Genomic DNA, 14,244 nt, shown 5'->3' on the forward strand with positions numbered 1-14,244 from the left:
AAAGGTCAGTTTTCATTCCAATCTCAAAGGGCAATGCCAAACAATGTTCAAACTACCACACAATTGCACTCATCTCACAGGCTAGCAGAGCAATGCTCAAAATTCTCCAAGTAGGCTTCAACAATTCGTGAACTGTAAACTTCCAGATGTTCAAGCTGGATTTAGAAAACACACAGGAACCATAGATCAAATTGCCAACATCCACTGGATCATCGAAAAATCAAGAGAGTTCCAGAAAAACATCTACTTCTGCTTTATTGACTACATCAAAGCATCTGACTGTGTGGATCACAGCAAACTGTGGAAAATTCTTAAAGAGATAGGAATACCAGACCAACTTGTCTCCTAAGCTATCTGTATGCAGGTCATGAAGCAACAATTAAAACCGGACATGGAACAACAGACTGGTTACAAATCGGGAAAGGAGTACTTCAAGGTTGTATATTGTCACCTTGCTTATTTAACTTATATGCAGAATACATCATGCAAAATGCCAGGCTGAATGACCACAACCTGGAATCAGGATTGCTGGGAGAATTTAAAAAAAAAAAAAACATTGCCAGGAGAAATAAAAATAACCTCCGATATGGAGATGACACCACCCTTATGGCAGAAAGCAAAGAACTAAAGAGCCTCTTGATGAAAGTGAAAGAGGAGAGTGAAAAAGTTGGCTCAAAACTCAACATTCAGAAAATGAAGATCATGGCATCTGGTCCCATCACTTCATGGCAAATAAATGGGGAACAACGGAAACAGTGAAGAGACTTTATTTTCTTGGGCTCCAAAATTACTGCAGACAGTGACTGCAGTCATGAAATTAAAAGACTCTTGCCTCCTTGGAAGCAAAGCTATGACCAACCTAGACAGCATATTGAAAAGCAGAGAGATTACTTCGCTGACAAAGGTCCATCAAGTCAAAGCTATGTTTTTCCAGTAGTCATGTATGGATGTGAGAGTTGGACCATAAAGAAGGCTGAGCGCTGAAGAATTGATACTTTTGAACTGTGCTGTCAGAGAAGACTCTTTGAGTTTTTGGACTGCAAAGTGATCAAACCATTCAATCCTAAAGGAAATGAGTCCTTAATATTCATTGGAGGGACTGATGCTTAAGCTGAAACTCCAATACTTTGGCCACCTGATGCGAAGAACTGACTCATTGTTAAAGACCCTGATGTTGGGAAAGACTGAAGGCAGGAGGAGGAGGGGACGACAGAGGATGAGATGGTAGGATGGAATCACTGACTCGATGGACATGAGTTTGAGCATGCTCTGGGATTTTGTGATGGACAGGGAAGCCTGACATGCTGCAGTCCATGGGGTCACAGAGTCAGACATAACTGAGTGACTGAACTGAACTGAATAAGTCCTTAAGTATTAATAACTACTCTAAACAAAAGTGGATTGAATTCAGTAATCAAAAGGCACATAAGGGCCTGGAAGGATGAAAAACAAGAGCCAACTCTAAGGTTCCAACAAGAAAGCTTTAAGGATTCTGATAAACTCAAAGTGAAGGGATGAAAAGGCATTCCATTCAGGTGGGAACCAAAAGGAAGCCATGGCAGCTATACTTCTAACAACCAAAAGAGTTGGAAAATCTACAGATACGTGAAAAATAAACAAGAAACTCCTGAATAACCAATGGGTGAAAAAAGAAATCAAAATAGGAACCAAAGATTATCTTAAAATAAATGAAAATAAAATCACTTTTTATTAAACCTATCAGTTCAGTCGCTCAGTTATGTCCGACTCTTTGTAATCCCATGGACTGCAGCATGCCAGGCCTCCCTGTTCATCACCAACCCCAGGAGCCACCTCAAACTCGTCCATCGTGTTGGCGATGCCATCCAACCATCTCATCCTCTGTCGTCCCCTTCTCCTCCTGCCTTCAATCTTTCCCAGCATCAGGGTCTTTTCCAATGAGTCAGTTCTTCACATCAGGTGGCCAAGGTATTGGAGTTTCAGCTTCAGCATCAGTCCTTCCAATGAATATTCAGGACTGATTTCCTTTAGGATGGACTGGTTGGATCTCCTTGCAGTCCAAGAGTCTTCTCCATCGCCACAGTTCAAAAGCATCAATTCTTCAGCGCCCAGATTTCTTTATGGCCCAACTCTTACATCCATACACGACCACTGGAAAAATCACAGCTTTGACTAGACGGATCTGTGTTGGCAAAATAATATCTCTGCTTTTTAATTAGGTTGGTCATAACTTTTCCAAAAAGCAAGCGTCTTTTAATTTCATAGCAGCAGTCACCATCAGCAGTGATTTTGGGGCCCCTAAAAATAAAGTCTCTCACTGCTTCCATTGTTTCCCCATCTATTTGCCATGAAGTGATGGGACCAGATGCCATGATCTTAGTTTTCTGAATGCTGAGTTTTAAGCCAACTTTTTCACTCTCCTCTTTCACTTTCTTACGGGATGCTCCAAAAGGCATTCTGAAAGGGATATTTGTAGTCATAAAATGAAGATGTTAAGAAATGGGGAAACTTACAAAGAAACAATCTGGCTCTACACCTCGAGGAGCTAATACATGACAAGAGTACCAAGAACATCCTTTGGTGCTGGGAAAATTGGATAGCCACACACAGAAAAGAAAGTTGGGTCTATCCTATACTACTCACAAAAAGCACCTTGAAAGAGATAAAAGACTTAAAATATAAGGCAGACCTGATATAAAACTCCCTGAAGTAAACACAGGAAAGATCTCTGAAACTGGTCTTGGCACTGATACTTTGCATATGACAGCAAAAGCACAAATAACAAAAGAAAAAATCTTAAAGTAGGACTATGTCAATCTTAAAAGCTTCTGCAGAGCAAAAGCAAAATAACACAACTAAAAGACATATTACTGATTAGGAGAAATTATTTTGCATATCATGTAATGAATTAAGGGGTTAATATCCATCATTTACAAAAATTTATATAACTCAGTAACAAAAACCAGGCCTTTTTTCAAAGAAGAGTTACAAATGGCCAACAGGCACATGAAAAAAATTACTAATCACCTGGAAAATATTTACAAGTCAAAACCACAGTGAGATATCCTTTTGTACCTGTATCAATAGCTAGCATCAAAAAAACAAGAGATAACAAGTGTTATTGAAGATACAGAGAAAAGAGAATCCTCTTATACTTTAATCAATGTAAACTGACACAGTCATTATGAAGAACAGTATGGAGGTTCCTTAAGAAAACTAAAACTGGAAATACTAGATGACTCAGTAATCCAACTCCTGGGCATACACCTGGAAAAAATGACAATTCAAAAAGATACACGCACCCAGTGTTCATTGCAGCACTAGTTATAATAGCCAGAACATGGAAGCAACCTAAATTTTCCTCAACAGAGGAATGGATAAAGAAGTGGTTCATGAACACAATGGAATATTACTCAGCCATAAAAAGAAACAAAACTGTGCCAACTGTGGAGACACGGATGGACTAGAGAATGTTGCAGAGAGCAAAGGAAGTCAGAACTAATATCATATATTAATGCATGTATGTGCAATCTAGAAAAATGGTACAGATCAACTATTTGCAAAGTAGAAATAGAGACACAGACGCAGAGGACAAATGCATGGACACCAAGCAGTGAGGGGGGAGTGGAATGGACTGGGAGCTGGGATTGACATTCACACACTGTGTGTAAAACAGGTAACTGCTGAGACCTACTATGGAACACAGGGAACTCTATTCAATGCTCTGCGGTGACCACGGGAAGGAAATCCAAAAACGGGGGAATCTGTGTACAGGTATGGCTGATTCACTTTGCTGTACAACAGAAACACTAGAAAGCAACTATACTCCAGTTAAAAAAAACAAGTCATCTTGGACAAAGCTGATATATAATAGATTCACAGGTCTCTGTAGTATTTTGTTCATGAAAAAATCTTGCATGTCTCTCTAGCCATATCAGCTTAACAGTGAGTTGGCACCTTTTGAAGAGTCAGAAAAATTTAAGAACACTCAATTTCTCCTTTTGGCCTTAATGGTAGAGACACAAAGAAAACGGAATCAAAACAGGAAGAGTTTTATAAAGGGGATACTTATGAGTTGAATTTTCATACACTCAGTTACATATTTTTCTATATTATTTACCTGTGGGATATGATTCTATGTAATGGATTGAAGTGCCAGAAATTAGAGGGAAGAAAAAGTTGAAGGGAAGAGGGGAAAACAGTAGGAATACTTTGTGACTTCCCATCAGTTAAAGGTGCATATTGTAAATGTCAGACCAATCATAAAATGAAGGAATATATCTAACAAGTCAGAAAAGAATACAAAATGGACTAAACATTTTCAATACAAGTAGAGGCAGAAAAAATTGGGGTAAAGGACTAGAACAGATGAAATAAATGGAAAACAAGTAGCAAAATGAAACATGTAAAATCAACTATATCAATATTAAAACAAATGAAATAAACAGGTGTTAAAAAAGAAAAGATTATCTTTTTTTTTTTTTAAAAAGACCAAATTATATGCTACATGCCTAAAATTTGAAACAGTACAAATGTGCACCAAGATGAATGCAGAAACAAATCACTATAATTATACAATGGAATAGGACTAAGCAATAATGACTAAATTTCAAAATAGCACGCTGAGTAAAATACTCCCCCCCACACACATACATACACACAAATATTTAATGATTCTATTTTTATTTAATAGTAAAATATTTACAACAACTACTCTATATGATACACAGTTTCCTTGAATGTAGGGAGAGCTAAATAGCAGACAAAAATTCGGGGGTTATAGAATATTTTACTTCATAATTGGGGTGATATTTAAACAGATGTATAACATAAAGTGAGAGAATTCATTGTATCTTATGTCAATCATAATTTAATAAAATTCAGAGTATTAAAGTAGAAATCAATAAAAAGAATACACCCAGAAATGTTAGTGTTAACATGTTATAACAACAGTTTAATCTAGAGTTTGTAAGTTTAAAATTATAAACTTATAATGCGAGACTAATAATTTCTGACCCATGGACTGTAGTCTGCCGGGCTCCTCTGTCCATGGGATTTTCCTAGCAAGAATACTGGTGTGGGTTGCCATTTCCTTCTCCAGGGGATCTTTCCAACCCAGGGATCGAACCCCTGTCTCCTGCATCGCAGGCGAAACGTGCCACTGAGCCAGCAGGGAAGGTTAATTAGTAATTAATGTTCCACAAAAATTTACTTATACCTTCACATACATATCTAAAATACTTACCAATTGAAGCTGAGTGCATTTGTTTCATGTGAGTTTCAATGACAGAAGGATCCCGAGAGCTGTAACTTCCCAACTCAGGATAAAACCTGGAGCCAATGTCATCAGGGGGGTTGTGCTTCCCTTTGGGGTATTTCTTGGTTATCCCAGGGTCCCAGTGTGAGAGAACTGGATGGTTCCAATGTATGTATTTACCATCAAATTGTGGATTTCCATACCAACTGTAATAAAATACATGTAAATAATAATTCAGAGGTGGCAGTTCTTCTGGACGAGGTTCAGAGGCTAAGGAAGCTTTCATAGTGATTTCCTCAGTTTTTAAGTTCTTGATGTTGGTTTCATTGTTGATTTTGTCACTCTTTTGGGAATCAAAAACTTTCATCAAATGAGGAGTTTGTTGCCGAATTTCTGGAAGAAGGTCAAGTCCAAAAGGATCTCCAAAAGCTGCTTGATTTGGTCTCAGCATTTTTAAACCCATCATCAGAGAGAAAAAAAGCAGAATAAAAAGTGACAAAATGAAGCAAGTCTTTCTTCGAAATTTTGCCATGATGTCATCCTTTAAACTCCAAAATGGTAAATGTTTAGCTGTAACGTATTGAAAAACAACTATTAGTAAGTGGTATTAATAATATTTTCCAATATATTCAAAAGGAAAACTAAAATCCATAAAGTTTGTTAAACTGAAAAATTTTAAAGAGTATTATGATGTTAATTATATAATCAAATATTAATAGCTACAGAATCTATACACAATTAGACTGATAGCAGTATTTATTTGGAAATATCACAATTACATTTTTGTTAGATAAAGATTTTAAGCATGTTATTTAAGAAAGTGAATATATTCTTCATCCTTTGGACATATTTTACATATACTGATATAGAAAATAGACATTCCATCCAGAGAGACTAAAATTTTCTAAATATAAAATCAAAGCTTCAGATTTAAAAAGGAAATATTTATGAATATATAAAAAACCTAGTCATTAAAAAAACTTATTATGTGACTGCCTCAATTATAATCACCTTTTTTCCCCACCCCATTTCACCAACTCAAGTGTTAGACTCAATTTGATCCTGTCTCTCATCTTGCATTATGGAATACATTACACACATCAGAATTCTATGTCCCACGTGTTCCTTAAACATTTTTAAAATTTTCCTCTTTTTGTCTCTCCATGGTTCAGTCTGAATATTTTCTTCTGAACTATCTTCAATTTCCTGACTCTTCAGTGGCAACTACTTTCAGTTATAAATTTAGTCTTAAAATTTTCATTTGATTCTTCTCAAAGATATCAGTTTTCTGTTAAAATTCCCTACTCCTTGAGTTTTGTAATCCCATTTATTTAAAGCCTACCTTTAATAACCTGAATTTGAATCTTAGGATTCTATTGCCTGTTTGGTTTTTTCCTCTTAATATCCAGACAGTAACTATTTTTTTTATAGGCTAAATTACTGTTTTTACTAAATGCTATACATAGAATATAAAAAGTTTCAGAGATAATGTGAGGCTCCACATGTCATTTCCTTCAAAGAAAGCTTATTTTTATTTCTTGAAGACTTTTAGGGTAGAGAAAGATTACCTTAGTATAATCACATTGGAAGGGCTGGTGCTGAAGCTGAAGCTCGAATACTCTGGACATGTGATGCAAACAGCTAACTCACTGGAAAAGACTGATGCTGGCAAAGATTGAGGTCAAGAGGAGAAGAAGGCGACAGAGGATGAGATGGCTGGATGGCACCACTGACTCAAACAGACATGAGTCTGAGCAAATTGAAACAGTGGAGAACAGGGAAGCCTAGTGAGCTACAGTTCACGGGGTTGCAAAAAGTCGGATGCAACTTAGTGACTGAACAGCAACAATCACTGATGGAAATCTTCAAAACTGGGTTTAAGTCCTTGCAAATATATGGTGTATTTCTGATTCATCTTTACTCCTTTATAAGTATAACTTGTAAGTACAAGTTCTGAAATCAAAGTCACAAGTCTTTACCAAGATTCCTCCTCTAGGGTGGGCTTTAGGACCCTGAATTACAATTTTGGTCCCCAAAGAGCCATGAAACTACCGAAAGCTCTGTTCATTTTCTCAGCTGCCATTTTTTCCTTATATTTTCAGCTTCTCTGATGCTACTTTTGAAGCAGAGGTTTTAAATAATGCCCCTATTTCCCACCTTAATCTCTCAAAGAATAATGTAAGCTGTAGGGCTTAGAATCATTCAAATATTCATATAATCCCACCTGAATTGGCTTATATCCTTAGTGTAATAAAAGACTTTCTATATCTAAGACTCAAAATTCAGATGCAATAAATTAAAAAAAAAAGATTAATTACATAGATTTTTAAATATATATATCAAAAAACACTACAAAATAAAGTGAAAGGACAACTGACAATCTGAATGAAATTATTTGAAAGATCTTCTGTATCATTCAATATTAGAAAAATGTAAATTAAAACCACACAAATGTATCATTTCTTATCTATCAGATTGGCAAAAAATAAAAATCATGAAACTACATCCTACTGGCAAGAACAGTGAGAAAATAAGCACTCTTATACATTGATAATGAATGAAATCTATACAACCTTTTTTGGGAATTGGGCAATAAATAACAAAATTACACATCCATTTTCCTTTGATTCAAGAATCCTACTTCACAGAATTTACACAGCCAATAGTAAGTACATAAGTTAATATGCAGCATTGTTTGTAAACTACTGAGTATTCAGAAAAAATGAGGAAGAGCTCTGAGATGAAAGAAAGTGATTCTGTGGATATACTGCGAAGTGAAAAAAGCAAAATGACAATAAGAAAAAAATAGATTTTCCCAAGTGAGCAGAAGAAACAGAAAAATAAGAATCTAATAAGGTTGATTATCTACAGAAGGTAACATTCCTTTGCAGGGAAGGTGGCAGTCTCGTGTACATGAATAAAGGGATGATACTACCATTCTGACCCGCCTCTACGATTTGTTGTCCTAAAATTTCAAAGTTGACAAGATAAAAACACTTTCCCTTTACTTAAAGAAACAGAGAATTTTTGACAAGTCATTAAGTAGGGAAAAAAACATGCATGTAACAGGAGCTCAACTATATTAAGGAGACAGAGAGGAAGTGCACTCAAACAAGTATAATGATTACCTGTGGGTAATCAATTACTTAGTGATACTTTCTTATGCTGTCTTCTAAAATTAGAACATAATATTTCATAAGGAGGAAAAATTAAATGCAGTAGGTATTTTATAAGGAAATAATCAATGGTAATGAATATTGACAAATCATAGAGAATGGGAACAATAACTACTCAATTTAGAAATTATAAGATGGATTTTTGAAACACTGATCAGTTGAACAGGGCGAAATTCAAGGAAGAGTCAGGATACATAATGGAAAGAATATTGGTTTGGGAATTTGAAGATCTATGTTTAAATCACCTATGCTGACCTGTGTGAGTCTGAGATTTTTTTAAAACTTGTCTACAAAAAAAATTAACTGTTCTGTCTTCTGACAAATTTGTTCTGTAAATCATGCAAGATAATATATGCAAAATAAAATGTAAAAGGGTAATGTTTTAATCAAATAATACCAATTAATTTAAAAAAGAAAAAGAAAAGTGAAGAAATATATGAAACAGTTCTGAGACCTTTATATATTCGTTAGACCCACTTCTCAGAGCACTAGATGAACACAAAACACGAAATATCTATTTATAAAAGCTGCTGCTCCCTCCTTTACTCTATTTCTCTTTTCCTTTCATATTATTAGTTCCAGTAAGTCTAATCTACCTAAATAAAGACAGGTCTCCTGTGCTTAAAATTTGGACTCTGCAGTCCAGATTCTAGCTGGGCTTTTTTTAGCCTTTTCACCTATATAAGTGACTTGAAATTTTCCCTGCTTTTCTCATCTCTACAATGAGTTATTACCTCACTCAATGGATTTTTATGAGGATGAAAGAAGTTAGTATTACAAAACCCCTGGAATCATTTCTGGCTTAGTGTAATACTGAATGAATACAAACTACTATTTATTTTGATGATGATTGTTATTAAAGATAGGTGTCTGGCAAGCAATCAGTTAACACACAGTTTACTCTAAGTACCTATTCTCTATATGGCTAATTTCTGGACTATTACACTAATCCATCAAGACAAAGCTAGACTGTTGCCTCTTCTTGATACTTCTCCCAATGATTCCAGACTGAAAAATACTCACTTTCCCATATAGTCTATTATGACACTGTTATCTACTTTTTAAATTGGCATTTCTTTATCTATTGTACCACGCTATTTAATGTATTATACATCCTACTAGATTGTTCCATAAGATCCAGAAATGGAGTCCTTACCTTTACACTATAGTAGAACCCAATATACCTTATATTCAGTCAATGACTATTAAATGTTCAACTTAAAAAATTTAACTTCTGGCCCTTTTGTTTTTGACATTGGTATCTATTGGGGCAGTATGTGTACAAACAGGTTCTACAGACTATGCATACAGCTGACATGCCCAGTCTATACTGAACATATTATATAGGAAGAATCATAGCTAAACAGATCCAATAATTTTTAAAATCCATTTTAATAAAAGTTATTGTGTCCAACTTAGCAAAACAATGAAATCTGAGATGCCTAACAGGTCTAATGATCTTTAGTAGAAAAAGTGTGGTAGAACTACTTAATTGGTTTCAACACAAAAAGTTCCAGAAGTCACCTCAGAGGAAAAAAGTTCCAAGTTAATTACAGATGTATAGGTTTCCAAAGGAGAAACCTACTCAATACGCAGAGTATCAGATAAAGGAAAATCTAGCATCTTCAAAGGGCACATGATAAAACGACACACAGAAGTAATACATTTGTTCTTTTGAAACTCTACGGCTTCTACTTTTGTTTTTTGTGATTTGCAGGTCTTTCAATCTGTGAAATGACTGACTTTAATTTGTAGGTCTAGCGAGATATATGAGATCCCGAATCAGTGTGATACTATGATTTCAAAATGGATTAGCTACATCCTGCTATGCAGAAAGACCCCAAAATTTCACTGTTTAATTTTTATTATACAGATTTCTGATTGCTTTCTTTTTCTAGCTGTTTTCCTAACATTATTTTCTAAGAAACCATTGAAGAGAAATATAACTAATTCTAGCTTTAGACTGTGGTGTTGGAGAAGACTCTTGAGAGTCCCTTAGACTGCAAGGAGATCAAAGCAGTCAATTCTAAAGGAAATCAGTCCTGAATATTAATTGAAGGACTGATGCTGAAGCTCCAATACTTTGGCCACATGATGTGAAGACCTGACTCACTGGAAAAGACCCTGATGCTGGGACAGATCGAAGACAGGAGGAGAAGGGGACGACAGAGGATGAAATGGTTGGATGGTATCACCGATTCGATGGACATGAGCTTGAGCAAGCTCAGGGGGATGGTGATGGACAGGGAAGCCTGGCGTGCTGCAGTCCATGGGGTCGCAAAGTGTTGGACATAACTGAGCAACTGAACTGAATTGAAAACACATCTGGAACTTTCAAAATCAGCTTCTGTACTTCAAGTTCTTTGCCCAAGTCAGTTTTAATGTAAACACCTGTATGCTTTTGTTAACAGAAATTCAGTAAAGCATAATCTCATCTCCCCATTTTAATGTTCAAAACAACCTATGAAGTAGAACTTCTTTTTACACACGACTGAACTAAATTACCAAAAAAAGGCACTGCCAAAGAATGCTCAACCTACCACACAACTGCACTCATCTCACACGCTAGCAAAGTAATGCTCAAAATTTTCCAAGCCAGGCTTCAACAGTACGTGAACCATGAACTTCCAGATATTCAAGCTGGATTTAGAAAAGGCAGAGGAACCAGAGATCAAATTGCCAACATCTGCTGGATCACTGAAAAAGCAAGAGAGTTCCAGAAAAATATCTACTTCTGCTTTATTGACTATGCCAAAGCCTTTCACTGTGTGGATAACAACAAACAGTGGAAAACTCTAAAAGAGATGGGAATATCAGACCAACTGACCTGCCTCCTGAGAAATCTGTATGCAGTTTCAAGAAGCAAGAGTTAGAACTGGACATGGAATAACAGACTGGTTCCGATCGGGAAAGGAGTACGTCAGGCTGTATATTGTCACCCTGCTTATTTAACTTATATGCAGAGTACATCATGAGAAATGCTGGACTGGATGAAGCACAAGCTGGAATCAAGATTGCTGGGAGAAATATCAATAACCTCAGATATGCAGATGACACCACCCTTATGGCAGAAAATGAAGAAGAACTAAAGAGCCTCTTGATGAAAGTGAAAGAGGAGAGTGAAAAAGTTGGCTTAAAATTCAGCATTCAGAAAAATTGAGATCATGGTATCTGGGCCCATCATGTCATGGCAAATAGATGAGGAAACAGTGGAAACAGTGAGAGACTTTTTTTTGGTGGGATCCAATATCACTGCAGATAGTGATTGCAGTTATGAAATTAAAAAACACTTGCTCCTTGGAAGAAACGTTATGACCAACCTAGACAGAATATTAAAAAGCAGAGATATTACTTTACCAACAAAGGTCCATCTAGTCAAAGCTATGGTTTTTCCAGTAGTCATGTATGGATGTGAGCTGGACTATAAAGAAAGCTGAGCACTGAAAAATTGATGCTTTTGAACTGTGATGTGGAGAAGACTCTTGAGAGTCCCTAGGACTGCAAGGAGATCCAACCAGTGCATCCTAAAGGAAATCAGTCCTGACTATTCATCGGAAAGACCGATACTTAAGCTGAAACTCCAATACTTTGGCCACCTGATGCGAAGAACTGACTCATTTGAAAAGACCCGGGATGCTGGGAAAGACTGAAGGCGGGAGAAGGGGACGACAGAGGATAAGATGGTGGGATGGCATCACCAACTCAATGGACATGAGTTTGAGTAGGTTTCGGGAGTTGGTGATGGACAGGAAGGCCTGGCATGCTGCAGTCCACGGGGTTGCAAAGAGTCAGACACGACTGAGCGACTGAACTGAACTGAACTAAATTGGCAACAGATCAGTTGCCAGCTTTTTCCCAGTACCTGGGCTAACAAATGACTGAGTAACCCGAGGTTAAGCAATGCGCAAAGAGCAGAGAAATACAGTTCTAGAACTCAAGCTCCTCATGTTTTCACCGCTTCCTACATTTTCGAGAAAGCAAGTTTAGAGAATACACCACCACATATTTTGTGACAGATGAAAACTGCTGAGATGTGATTATGTTTTTGCTTAAAAATGATTATCTGTTAGCACTTACTCATAAACTGTAGTTCAAATTTAATCTGAAGAAAGTTTATTTTCTTACATACTCAATACTCACTGTGTGACTGACAGCAACAGCTCTGGTAATGTTTTATGCATAGAAAAACGCATAAAACTGCAAATCTGCAAGATTCCCTACACAACACCATTTTTTCAAGGTTTACATATAGTTCAATATGAATGGAGTAACATACTGTCATGAAAATGATGTGCAATCGTGTGACTTAATATTACCAATACCTAGACTTTATTTTGTATTTTTCTTTCAACTATTGTCTAAATTTGGTGGTTGTTATTTAGTTGCTGAACACATCCGACTCTTCGCGACTCCATGAACTGTATGTAGCCCGCTCCTCTGTCCGTGGGATTTCCCAGGCAAGAATCCTGGAGTGAGCTGCCATTTCCTTCTCCAACCCAGGGATCAAACCAGGATCTCTTGCACTGCAGGTGGATTCTTTACCACTGAGACACCCAGGAAGCTCCCGTCTTAATACTTTAACATAACCAACTCATTCCAGTCTTACTTGCCTTTTTCTGAATTCATATAATTAACATTATCTTCCCTTGTTTTATTTTTTAACGTACTTCCACACTTTTCCTTAACTCATATCTGCAGGGTCTCTAACTGCTGAAACAGAAACCAACAGTCCTAACTGCCTAAATTTTCATTGGTTCCTCTGGAAAATAGGAAAAGATACTATTCCAGCAGAGTTGCATCCTTCGATTCAGCAAACGCTAACAGTCTAAAACGACAGTGCCAAACGTGGAACAGGTGAATGAAAACGCATCTCTGCGTCGGCCTCCCCACCCTCGCTCTCCTCTCCCCACGGCTCGGCGTCCGGAGACCGGAGCCTGCCACCTTCCTGCTGCAGCCCAAGCCAGGTAGGCCTCGACCTTCCCACTTGCCCCCGAGGCACAAGGCCGAGTTTGGGGACAAAAGGATAAGGCGCTGAAAGGCTTTTCCATCACTCCTAAAATTCCCAACTTCCTGGGGAGGGAAAGATACAGAGGCGACAAGAGGTTCCGCTGCAAAAAAGTGGCGGAGACAAGGCCGACAGGCTCGGGGTAAAGTAGGATAAGAGACAACAAAACTAACCCTAGCAAAATTAGGTATAAGAGGGACGGAGTGGGGTTCCCGCGTTCCGAGACTCGCAGCCGCAGGGCGTTGGGGCGCAGGGTCAAAGGCCATCTGCAGGCGAGCAGATTGGCTGGCGGGTAAGAGCGCAGGCGCTGAGGGTGGCCCCAGTGCTGGCCACAACTGAGCCAGCTGGGCCCGGAAATCTCCAGCTACTCACCAGGGCCCGAGAATCCAGACACCAGGAGAGGATCCGCCGGCGCAGACCTAGGAGCGGAGAGCGCAGGCAGCCGCCGCTGCCCGGCAGAGAGCCTGAGCAGCCCCGCCTCCCGAAGGCCGCGCGCACCGGGTGCCGGGAGCCCCTGGGGGCGGGGCCAGCGCGGGGTGGGGCTCGCGGAGTGGGCGGGGCTCTGGTTTCCCGGCACAGGTCCCTGTGGTCTGTAAGGGGTGGAAAGGGGTGTAGATGCACGCCGGGAGAGGTTTTTTTTTTTTTTTTTTTTGGCGTTTCCTACGATAGGAGCAAAGGGGCAGAGTTGAGTTAAGCTGGACTCCCCCCCTCCCCCCGCCCCCTTTCCCTAACTAGAGAAAACCCATTCCTCTCTTAGAAACTGGTGTTCTAAGGTTCTGCTGGAAAGCTTTGAAAGTGTAAAGTGAAAGTGAAAGTGGCTCAGTGGT

The 14,244-nt window shown here is 38.2% G+C and overlaps 1 protein-coding gene across 1 annotated transcript in view; it reads right to left on the reverse strand.

The window, feature by feature from the left end:
• The window catches only part of MANEA (mannosidase endo-alpha), a 60,928-nt gene extending 47,001 nt beyond the window's left edge, over positions 1–13,927 (reverse strand). The window contains exons 1-2 of the mRNA XM_061131905.1: positions 13,790–13,927; positions 5,225–5,806 (exon numbers count right to left, since the gene is read on the reverse strand). Coding sequence (XP_060987888.1) covers positions 5,225–5,768 — 544 coding nt within the window. The 5' untranslated portion in view covers positions 5,769–5,806; positions 13,790–13,927. The remainder of the gene's footprint in view (positions 1–5,224; positions 5,807–13,789) is intronic.
• Between the last annotated feature and the right edge of the window lie 317 nt (positions 13,928–14,244).

The sequence above is a fragment of the Dama dama genome, chromosome 28 (assembly GCF_033118175.1).
Source record: "Dama dama isolate Ldn47 chromosome 28, ASM3311817v1, whole genome shotgun sequence".
NCBI classification, from domain to species: Eukaryota; Metazoa; Chordata; class Mammalia; order Artiodactyla; family Cervidae; genus Dama; species Dama dama.